The sequence below is a fragment of the Somniosus microcephalus genome, chromosome 13, assembly GCF_052327205.1.
Source record: "Somniosus microcephalus isolate GS21.2 chromosome 13, FLI_Smic_1.0, whole genome shotgun sequence".
Classification (NCBI taxonomy): Eukaryota; Metazoa; Chordata; class Chondrichthyes; order Squaliformes; family Somniosidae; genus Somniosus; species Somniosus microcephalus.
In genome coordinates, this window is record NC_140999.1 from 177,495,868 (window position 1) to 177,506,048 (window position 10,181).

A 10,181-nucleotide genomic window follows, 5' to 3' on the forward strand; every position below is an offset into this window, starting at 1 on the left:
CTCCTGGCATGATCTTCTACACTCCTTATTGAACTAGAGTTGGTCCCCTCGCTTGGTGGTAATGGTAGAGTGAGGGATATTCCAGGCCAGGAGGTTACAGATTGTGGTGGAATACAATTCTGCTGCTGCTGATGGCCCACAGCGCCTCATGGATTCCCAGTTTTGAGCTGCTAGATCTCTTCTGAATCTATCCCTTTTAGCACGGTGGTAGTGCCACACAACACGATGGAGGGTGTCCTCAGTGTGAAGACGGGACTTCGTCTCCACAACGACTGTGCGGTGGTCACTGCCACCAATACTGTCATGGACAGATGCATCTGCGACAGGATGATTAGATACTCCACATGATGCCAACCAATTTCTCACAAAATGCCTCAGAATGTATGACATATTTTCAAATGAAATTAAAAAAGTTACTTTGCCAATAAATTCAGTTAGTATCTCACCAATCCTTTCTAGAAAATGTTTAGCTGTACACGGGGCACAATGCTATAACACCTTTGTCATAGCCATTTTCTCACAATTGGTCTCAATCTTTTTGAATGGGTTATAGTTGCTGCTATTCAATGATTAAGTCTTCCCCATAGATGTCAAACAAGGAGTGGGCAGGATCAGGTCAGCTCCCCACTGCCCCACCCCTCCATCCCCACAGTCGAATACATGCTGATACTCATTCTTACGGTTCACATAACAAAGAATGGCCATTTGACCAAGGTACTGCCAAACCCTACTGAGTTTATACCTCAGCATGAACCAGTACCGTCAGCAGCAAGGAGAAAATTCCATGGGGATGAGAGAAAGAAAGACTTGCATTTATATAGCGCCTTTCACAACCACCAGACGTCCCAAAGTGCTTTACAGCCAATAAAGTACCATTAGAAGTGGAGTCACTGTTGTAATGTGGGAATTGCGGCAGCCAATTTGCACACAGCAATGTGATAATGACCAAATAATCTGTTTTTGTTATGTTGGTTGAAGGATAAATATTGGCCAGGACACTGGGGATAACTCCCCTACTCTTCTTCAAAAAAGTGCCATGGGATCTTTTACGTCCACCTGAGAAAGCAGACAGGGCCTCGGTTTAACGTCTCATCCGAAAGACGGCACCTCCGACAGTACAGCACTCCTTCAGCACTGCACTGGAGTGTCAGCCTAGCTTTATGTGCTAGTGGGACTTGAACCCACAACCTTCTGACTCAGAGGCGAGTGTGCTACCCACGGCTGACACTGTGAAAAGGTGGTGAAAATAAGAGAAAGACCATGTTGAAATAATGATCTGTAAAATTGGCCATAAGTGTCAGGCTACATCTGTAGTGCACGTGTTTACTTTTCTTGTATCTATTCTTTCCCAACTAGTCTTATATTGATTTTTCTCCTCAATCACAATGCTTTAAAAATGATACATGTATAATATAAATACATCAAAGCCAGCACAAAGATAATAAATAGCCCCAATGGCAAGACTGAAAATAACCGTCTGTTGCTCTCAAGTTGTCCAGTCACCTTCAACTCGTGATATGCGTCATGCCCAGTGAATAACATATTCCCTACGTCTGCTGTATGATGTGTAATTTTAATCTTCAAAATGATGTAATGGGATACTTAACACATTTAGACTATACAATAAAACATTCAGTACATAATCGTGAACCAGAAGGGACTTGCAAAGCAGTTTATAATAAATGGGATTGCAAACATCATAAAATTAGTCAGCCTCAGGAAACACAACGCGCGGTTTATATTTGGGGTGGGAGGGGACCTCAACATTTAACCCACAATACTCCCTCATGACAGGACAATGCCCACAATTGTACATTCTGTGCCCCACAGTAAATGGCTGGTACAGTACAGGGATTATGTAAATCAACTGAACCTCAAGCTATTAGGTCTAAACCCATTCTGATCTTGTTATTTTTTGACAATACAGCATATGCAATTTTGATTTCGAATGGAGCAAGCAGAAAACCTCCAATGACTTACCGGCCACAGACCTACTTCCCTGTGCAGTGAAGCTGAGTAAGATCTATGTTCATCTTACAGAAGTTTGTGATGAAAGCAAATAGCTAACAACTGAATCATGCAACCAAAAGATGAGTATATTACAAGGTTACTTTGTAGCAGAAGATAGCTGGCCATTTACTACCTAACAATAATAGCATTAATATCTTATGTGGCCACACAAACCGAGAGAGAAAGTGCATTCAAGGATTCATTATAAATGTCTGGACAAAAAAGAATGGCTTGGTACACAGTTTATCTAGCCTACACTGCCTACCTTATACAACAACCATTAAAAAAAAAAATCCCCAATTAATAAGCAAATTGTCCCTTGGTTTTACAGATACTGAATAGTTATGAGTATTTATACAGTATTCTAAATAAGCAGATTGTTATGGAATTAATTTTCCCCAGAATTTGTTGGGGTTTTTTTTTTTTAAAAAAAGAAAAAACAGAAACCCTGTATGCAGTGAGGTAGCTCGGTTGCTCTGCATACACCATTATCAACCATTTACTTGCCCTGCACACAATGTTTACAATATGCAGAGTCTAGAAATGGAACCTGGCACCGTCGGTCTGCTCCTATCTGTGCCTAAAATGGTGGCACTCTCCAAAATCACTTTGGCAATTGTCAAACCTGCAATCCTGTACGACAGAACCATTTAGGACACAATTAAGTCTATTAATCAAAAGAAAGTAACTGCATTCAGACTGCACTGCAAGGCAGCCACTGTGCTGAATGGAAGCAACACTTTTAATTGAGCAACTATTCCACACAGAACAAAAACAAAAATCAAAAGAACGTTACACTGGTATTAAATGCCAGTTAGAATCTCGATGACCTTTTCTAGAAAATACCTTTAGCTGTAAACTGAATACATGTAAACTGCATTTTGTTCTTTACAGCTCAGCAAATGAAGCCCAAATCCTTAAAAAAAGACGACTAACACTCATTCAGTGGGCTTGAAATATTTACAGAAACGCAGCTCTATTGTAGATGCAGCAATGGGAGACTTGCTCAGACCGGTTTGAACCAGCTTTTTACCTTGGGCATGACATCTGCTTCTCCTAGGCACTGAATTACATCAGTATTTTAATCAATTCAAAACAGTTTTTTTGGGTGTTTTTGCTACAGCAATTGTAACAATAAAATAATGTAGAATAGAGCTGACTGCACGTCACAAAGGAGGGTCCTGGGCATAAGGAGTCAATGCACTGGGCTGTCTGTTCTTGTCTCACAGCTTGTACAGCATATCCCATCAGCACCAAATACAAATTGTTAACAAAACTGCAGAAATTGCTTCCTTTTAGCCGTGTAGTGGATGTTACATAAACGACAGAGAGTATCATACCTTCTTTTAACCACTAAAAATATATAAAGTTCTTCAGCTTGGCTGAATTTACCTTCTTTTGGTGGAACAAAGATGGAGGAAATTTCCAGCAGGCCTTTCCGAGTCCGGCTACTGCAATTGTCAATCTTTAACCTATTCTGTGCCTCTATTGGCTAAATGCTACATGGTAGGATATGATTGGTTTGCAGCAAAAAGCTGTACAGCTGCTGCTACCTTGTTTCAGACAGCATCTTTCTGCATTGCAGCCTAGATTGTAAGAAACACAAAAGTATGTGTGCATGCAGACAGACAGACAGATAGATACACAAGGCACTTTGGAGGGGGGAGGGGAAGGGGATTTAAAAGGCTGCCAAAAAAAAAAATTACGCTATTTTCAGTCCTCCACAACACTGCATTGATAATGTTTTTTACGATTACGATTTTCAATACACTTTCTTGTTCCATGTAGGCCCTGCCAGCGCAGCCATTTTTTATACTTTATTAAAAATACTGATAAAATGAGGTCCAGGTAGGTCCCGTAAATGAATGTTATTCTCTAGGTCAGTTTGTGGTACAGGAGTCAAGATCACCATTTTAAAAGGCCTTTCCTCTGCAATTAATTAAATGGGCGGGCGGGGGGGGGGGGGGGGCGAGCAGGGGGAAGAAATAATCATATTAAAATGAAGTCACTTGCTACATTTTAACCTATTTAGGCAAGATACTTAATTTAGAGCTTCAGGCCATGTAATTATGAGTGAACATTCAGGGTACTTTAAGTTTGAACACTGTGAATTAAAGCGATCCAAATTAACCATGCCAGTGTGTAAATGGTTTCTACCAGACCACTTTTTTAATATTAAAAAAAAGCTTAGGCACTTGATAAATGGGTAAAGCAAACCATTCAAAAATCAAACTCTTTCATGCAGAACTACCAAATTCTTTGAATTATGTCAACAGTGCAAGCTCCTGAGAGATTTTACCAAATTCCTGCTGAACTCCTTTTATAGTACCTTAAAGAATTAAAGAGAAAAGTGGTGGCCATCTTGTACTATAAAGTCCATAGCTTTAAAACTCACCGATGGGGCGGTTTTGGATGCTCAATTTTTTTTTACCATTGAGCTTCTCGTTCCCTCCCCCACCCGCTGCCTGCACAGCCTCCACTTGAATCTGGCTAGTGTTACAATGAACGCACATTACCAGACAGCTGTTTAGCACGTACTCTTTACTATTGTCTTGCTTCCGAGCCACTCACACTGACAAAGATAGGGCCTCAAAAATGTGGAACTCCTCATTTCCTCAGGCCCTCCCTTCCTCCTGCAATCTATAGGATTTTTTAAAAAAACACAAAATCTATATCGCCACTTCCTGACCTTGCTGTTGCCCTGCAATGTGGACTTGGCCCTTCACCTAAGTTTCATGATTTACAAAGAAACAGTCCCCCATGTCAGCAGTGCAGGTTTGTCAGCTGGCATATTGGCCACCACATCACAACCATAAATCAGGCATGAGTGTAGCATTATTGTAGCCCAGGAGTTCTCTATTGCTACTCAGGAGCGACAGCAAATTTGACAGACAGTGCACACATTGTTGGAGCAAATGTAATGTTATGTAACAAACTAAATGCTCGATGTGTAACATGAGTTTCTGCACTTCAAAAATTTCCAAATTAAAAAAGAGAGGAAAAATACACACATTTACAACACCCAAACATTTCACAGCAGTTTGGGGGCGGGGGGGGTGGGGGGGGAAAAGAGGTGGACCAATCAAAACGTCAAGTATTTTAGGTGAAACCAAAAGCACGGTCTAAGATCTAAATTTTTAAAGAGGCTTTTGAAGGTGGGGGCAGAGATAGCAATGCAATGTGGTTTTGGGAGGGAATTCTAGGGATCAGGATATAGTGAAAGTTCCAACTAGAGGTGCAACTGAGGGATCAAGGAACAAATAGTAACCCAGAGCTGGAACAACAGAGGTGGGACACAGAACTAGAGAAACTTCCCAGATAGATAGAGAGAGGCTGAAGCAGGGAGTGGAAGGTGAGGCTGAGGATCTTGAAAATGTATGCACTGCAGCACAGGCAGCCAATGAACCGTAGCAAGGATAAGGGTGATGGGTACATGGGAGAGGACCTGGTGTAGAGTTCTGGATTAGCTGATAGTTTTGAAGGTTGCAGATGAGGAGACCAACGATGACAACATTTGAGAAATCAATCCTGAACGTGATGAGGACATGAATGAGGGTTCAGCAACATTAAGGACAAGGTAGGGGCATAATGGGCAATGGGCCAGAGATGGAAGGCAGGGATCTTGACAAGAGACTGAATGTGAAACTTGAAGCTCAGCTCAACGTCAAACAGAATGCCAAGGTTCTGGAGGCAGCCAGGAAGTCAAAGCCAGGGACACAAAGCTGTCACAGGAGGTGCAGCAAGTCACATAGATATTACTCATGACTTTGAGCTGCGAGGTCAGTGCAGTAGGCAGGATGGAAACCTTATTGAAAGGACTCAAACAAACAACTTACATTTATATAGCCCCTTTAACATAGTAAAACATCACAAGGCGCTTCACAGGAGTGTTATCAAACCAAAATTTGACACCGAGCCACATAAGGAGATATTAGGACAGATAAAGAGATAGGTTTTAAGGAGTGTCTTAAAAGGAAGAGAGAGAGAGAGAGAGAGAGCGGGAGGTAGAGAGAGAGAGAGAGAGAGAGGGAGAGGCTATGGGAGGGAATTCAAGAGCCTCGTGCTGGGACAGCTGAAGGCACGGCCGCAAATGGTGGAACAATTAAAATCAGGGATGCGCAAGAGGCTAGAATTGGAGCAGCACAGATATCTCGGAAGGTTGTGGGGCTGAAGGAGATTACAAGATAGGGAGGGGCGAGACCATGGAGAGATTTGAAAACAAGGATGAGAATTCTGAAATCGAGGCGTTGCCGGACCAAGAGCTAATGTAGGTCAGCACATACAGGGGCGATGGGTGAACAGGATTTGGTGCGAATTAGGACACGGGCAGCAGAGCCCAGTTCAAGTTTATGGAGGATGGAAGATGGGAGGCCAGCCAGGAATAATCAAGTCGGTAACAAAGGCATGGATGATGGTTTCAGCAGCAGATGAGCTGGAAGTAGGCGGTCTTGGTGATGGAGCGGATATGTGGTCAGGAGCTAATCTCAGACTCAAATTGGACGCCAAGGTTGCAAACAGTCTGGTTCAGCCTCGCAGTGACCAGGGAGAGGGTTTGAGTCGGTGGCTAGAGAACGCAGTTTTTGGCAGGGGCTGAAGACAATGGCTTTGGTCTTCCCAATATTTAGTTGGAGAAAATTTCTGCTCATCCAGCACGACAAATCAGAGACAATGTCGGGATTCAGAGAGGTGGTGGTGGAGCTGTGTCGTCAGCATACATGTGGAACCTAATGTTGTGTTTCCGGATGATTTCACCGAGGGGCAGGGTGTAGATGAGGAATAGGAGGGGGCCAAGGATAGATCCTTAAGGGACTCCAGAGGTAACGGTGCCAATGCAGGTGACTCTCTGGCTATGACTGTATAAATAAGAATGGAACCAGGAGAGGGCAGTCCCACCCAACTGGACGACGGAGGAGAGGCGCTGGAGAAGGATGGTGCAGTCAACCGTGTCAAAGGCTGCAGACAGGTTGAAAAGGATGAGGATGGATAGTTTATCATGGTCACAGTCACATAGGAGACCATTTGTGACTTTGATAAATTCCGTTTCAGGGCTATGGCAGGGCGGGAACATGATCGGAGGGGGTCAAACATGAAGTTGCGGGAAAGATGGGCATGGATATGGGAGATTTTACTCATGACTGAGCTGGGAGGTCGGTGCTGTGGGCAGAATTAAAAGCTTATCGAAGGGGCTCAAACAAAGTATATTGATGGCTCTATACTTGACAGCAGCAGCCCAGTAACTTACCTAAATGGCCATTCTTAATGTGACCATTCAATGAGTGCCTGCAGCTATTGCACTGTGGGACATTACAGCAAAGAGTCTTATCCTATTCTCAAAGGGATATTGTCCAGCTCTGGTTACTGGATAGCAATCAAGTTCAGGAGCCCTAGGTGAGGGAAATATGGAGGCCTAATATCATGCCCCCACTGCTGGTCCAGCCGAGATCAGCTAACCCAGGAGACACCAGGAGTGAAACCTATCTGGACCCTCCTGGTCTGAATGGCTCAGCACCACACCATACAATACATTAACTCACTGAGCCACAGTAAGAGCCCATTGCAGTTTGAAAAAATGAAAAAGAAAGTGAAACAAGCACTGGGTAATAAAATAAACCTTGAACTTTCTCCTATACCTGCCAATGCTTTATTAACCATCAAATTGTTTACAGGAATTTTAAAATATGTGGGGGGGGGGGGGGTAGTAATTCACAGTATTTTGACATTCCACAAACCAACTCACATCTTGATGTAGAGCAAAATAAACACTTTTTGTGCACAGCAGTTAGGGTTGAAGAAACACTGGGCAGTGGCAAATTGAAGTCGCTTGTGCTACTTCTCCAGTCTTTATCTCTTTGTAATCGGTTAGAAACTCAACAAAACTGAATGAGAGCATGTATTTTAACTGATATACAGAAAGAATGGGGCAGACCCCTTTTGAGAGACACCATTTCAGCCACCATTCACTCAACTGGCAAACATCTGCTGTATCTTTCTTCTTACACTGTCAAAAAGCTAAACGTTTGCTTTAAGCCTTGGCCGATAAGTATGCAGACTTTAAGAACCAATAACCATTTTTTTTTAAAAAGGAGGCTGGCAGCACAGTACACATTAGCTATACAGTGCCATGAAGCGGCTAGCTACGTGGTTGTCTCCACGATTTCCCACACTAGTAATTCTTGATTGCAGCTGCATTGCTGCAGGGAGAGACATTTTTACAATCGTCTGTGTTTCCCTGCCGCACCCCCACCCCAGCCCTTCCCCCCAGGGCGAGAGGCAGCAAGAGAGAAAAAGGAGTCCAGTCATCACTGTGATCTTCTTGTGCATCTCAACACCCAATTCATAGTGTTATATGCCTTTCTGTGTAGCTAATGCAAAGAAGTCCAGGGTAAATAAATAACAGGAAAATACTTTTTTTTTTTAAAAAGACACTACTGTTCTGTATTATAATGCTGTACATTGGCATAAAAATAGGTTTCAATTATTATTGCAGTGCAGTAGTTAATTCATATTAACAATTGGGAGATGACTGTAAAAAGCAGATTTCCTTGACGTCTTGCAATAGTTCTCACACTTGCAGAACACTATGGTAACAGTTTAACTCTTTGTCTTCCCAGGCTACCCAACATCCATTTGGACTAGGTTTTTCTTCACTGAAGAGCAAAATAGAGCATATTCAAAAATGTAAAGCATAGAAGGCAGCTCCAACGGGGCAACTACAGTTTGAGTCACAGGCCAGAAGACAGCAAATGTGACTAGTTTCAGCCAGGTTGTCGGGGAAGTAGAGAAAACTGCTCTGCGAGTTGAGGGTAGAGAAGCAATGATGACATCCAGGGTGGATGTTTACAGGCCAGAACATCCTACCCTCCCGTTCAAGGAGAAAACCTTACTGATGCAGGATGCTGCAAGGACAAGATCCTTAATTATTCAAATTAACTACAGTTAATAGAAGAAAACAAGGAAAAAAATGGTGCATTAATATACAGTTTACATTCCCAATTAGAATAAATAGCATCCATCATTCCTGTACAAAGCCATTCTGTGTTATTAAACACACAAAGTAGATGTGCTCGTGTCTGTATACCTCATTCTTATGCTGCTGATTGCACATGTATGGGACTCGGTGTATCTTTTCTGCACAAAGGTATTCAACATCACACACAGGTACAACCTCCTTTCCTGAAAGCAACCTGGCTGTGGGGCTGTGTACATCACATCCTACAGTATTATTAACTGTCTCTGATTTAATCCCAAAATTTCAGTGCGTAAGTTCCTTTCCACGCTCACCCACTTACCCCTCCCCCATGAAATTTGCCATTTTACTTTGCCACATTAAAAGGCATATACTGAACTATATGCTTACAGAAGCAAATCTGTATTTAAATCTGTGACAGCGCAATCTGTATCCTACCTTCTTAGTGACGATGGTGATCTTGTTTGCAATTCAAACTAGCTATAGCCTGCCTTGACTCCCTGTAGGGCAGTAGCCTGCTTCTGTACTGCTTCTTCTATTTGCCCACCAACAGGCATGTGACTCAGCTACACAATAGGGCAAGCACCTTCTGTTAAAGAGAAGGCCACTATAATTGATTAGTGAGGATCAGAACAGTGTGAACCAAAAGTCAATGCTCCCTTCTTAAGGAATATATATAAAATACAGCTGATCACACTTTAAACAAAATCACTACTGAACAGGGTGGCACTAACATGTGACCAAGGGAAGCAAAAAGTAAAAACTCTGCCATTGCAACTACTGAAAGTACTTGGTTTGCTAGTTTTTACAACAGCCAGATCCTAAAAGTACATGTAAATAATCTTTAACACTTTAAAAGTACATGAAAGAAACTGTTTGGTGCTTACCTCTGTGGTTGCATTGTACTGTAACACAGGGTTAAGTCAATACTTAAAAAAACATGGTGGACAGTAACTCAGTACTCAGTGAAGGGCTTGGCACATACGCTTGATGATCTGTCAGTCTCCAAAATACCTCAACTGCAATTGGACACTCTTCTTTACCAGCATATAAAACTGAAGCTGATTGGCCAGAACACTTCCTGAGTGGTTACCTCTGCACAGCATTTGCAGACAGAAGCCATTCTGTGAAAAGAATTTGAATTCAAAGCTTGGCTCAGTTTCAGCAGCAGAGAGCAAAGATATCAAAGAAACCAACTAATCTC

The 10,181-nt window shown here is 42.5% G+C and overlaps 1 protein-coding gene across 14 annotated transcripts in view; it reads right to left on the bottom strand.

Annotated features, from left to right (window-relative positions):
* The window catches only part of zmynd8 (zinc finger, MYND-type containing 8), a 96,679-nt gene extending 86,708 nt beyond the window's left edge, over positions 1-9,971 (bottom strand). For 12 of the 14 annotated variants that reach the window (XR_015080670.1, XM_086005696.1, XM_086005697.1 and 9 more), the window contains exon 1: positions 9,865-9,971. Coding sequence is in view for 11 of the 14 variants with exons in the window: in XM_086005696.1 (XP_085861822.1) it covers positions 9,865-9,878 (14 nt within the window). In the remaining 3 variants the exon portion in view is untranslated. Of the gene's footprint in view, positions 1-3,402; positions 3,595-9,415; positions 9,588-9,864 lie in introns of those variants that run through there. The other 2 variants (XM_086005688.1, XM_086005687.1) reach the window with 2 other exon arrangements.
* Between the last annotated feature and the right edge of the window lie 210 nt (positions 9,972-10,181).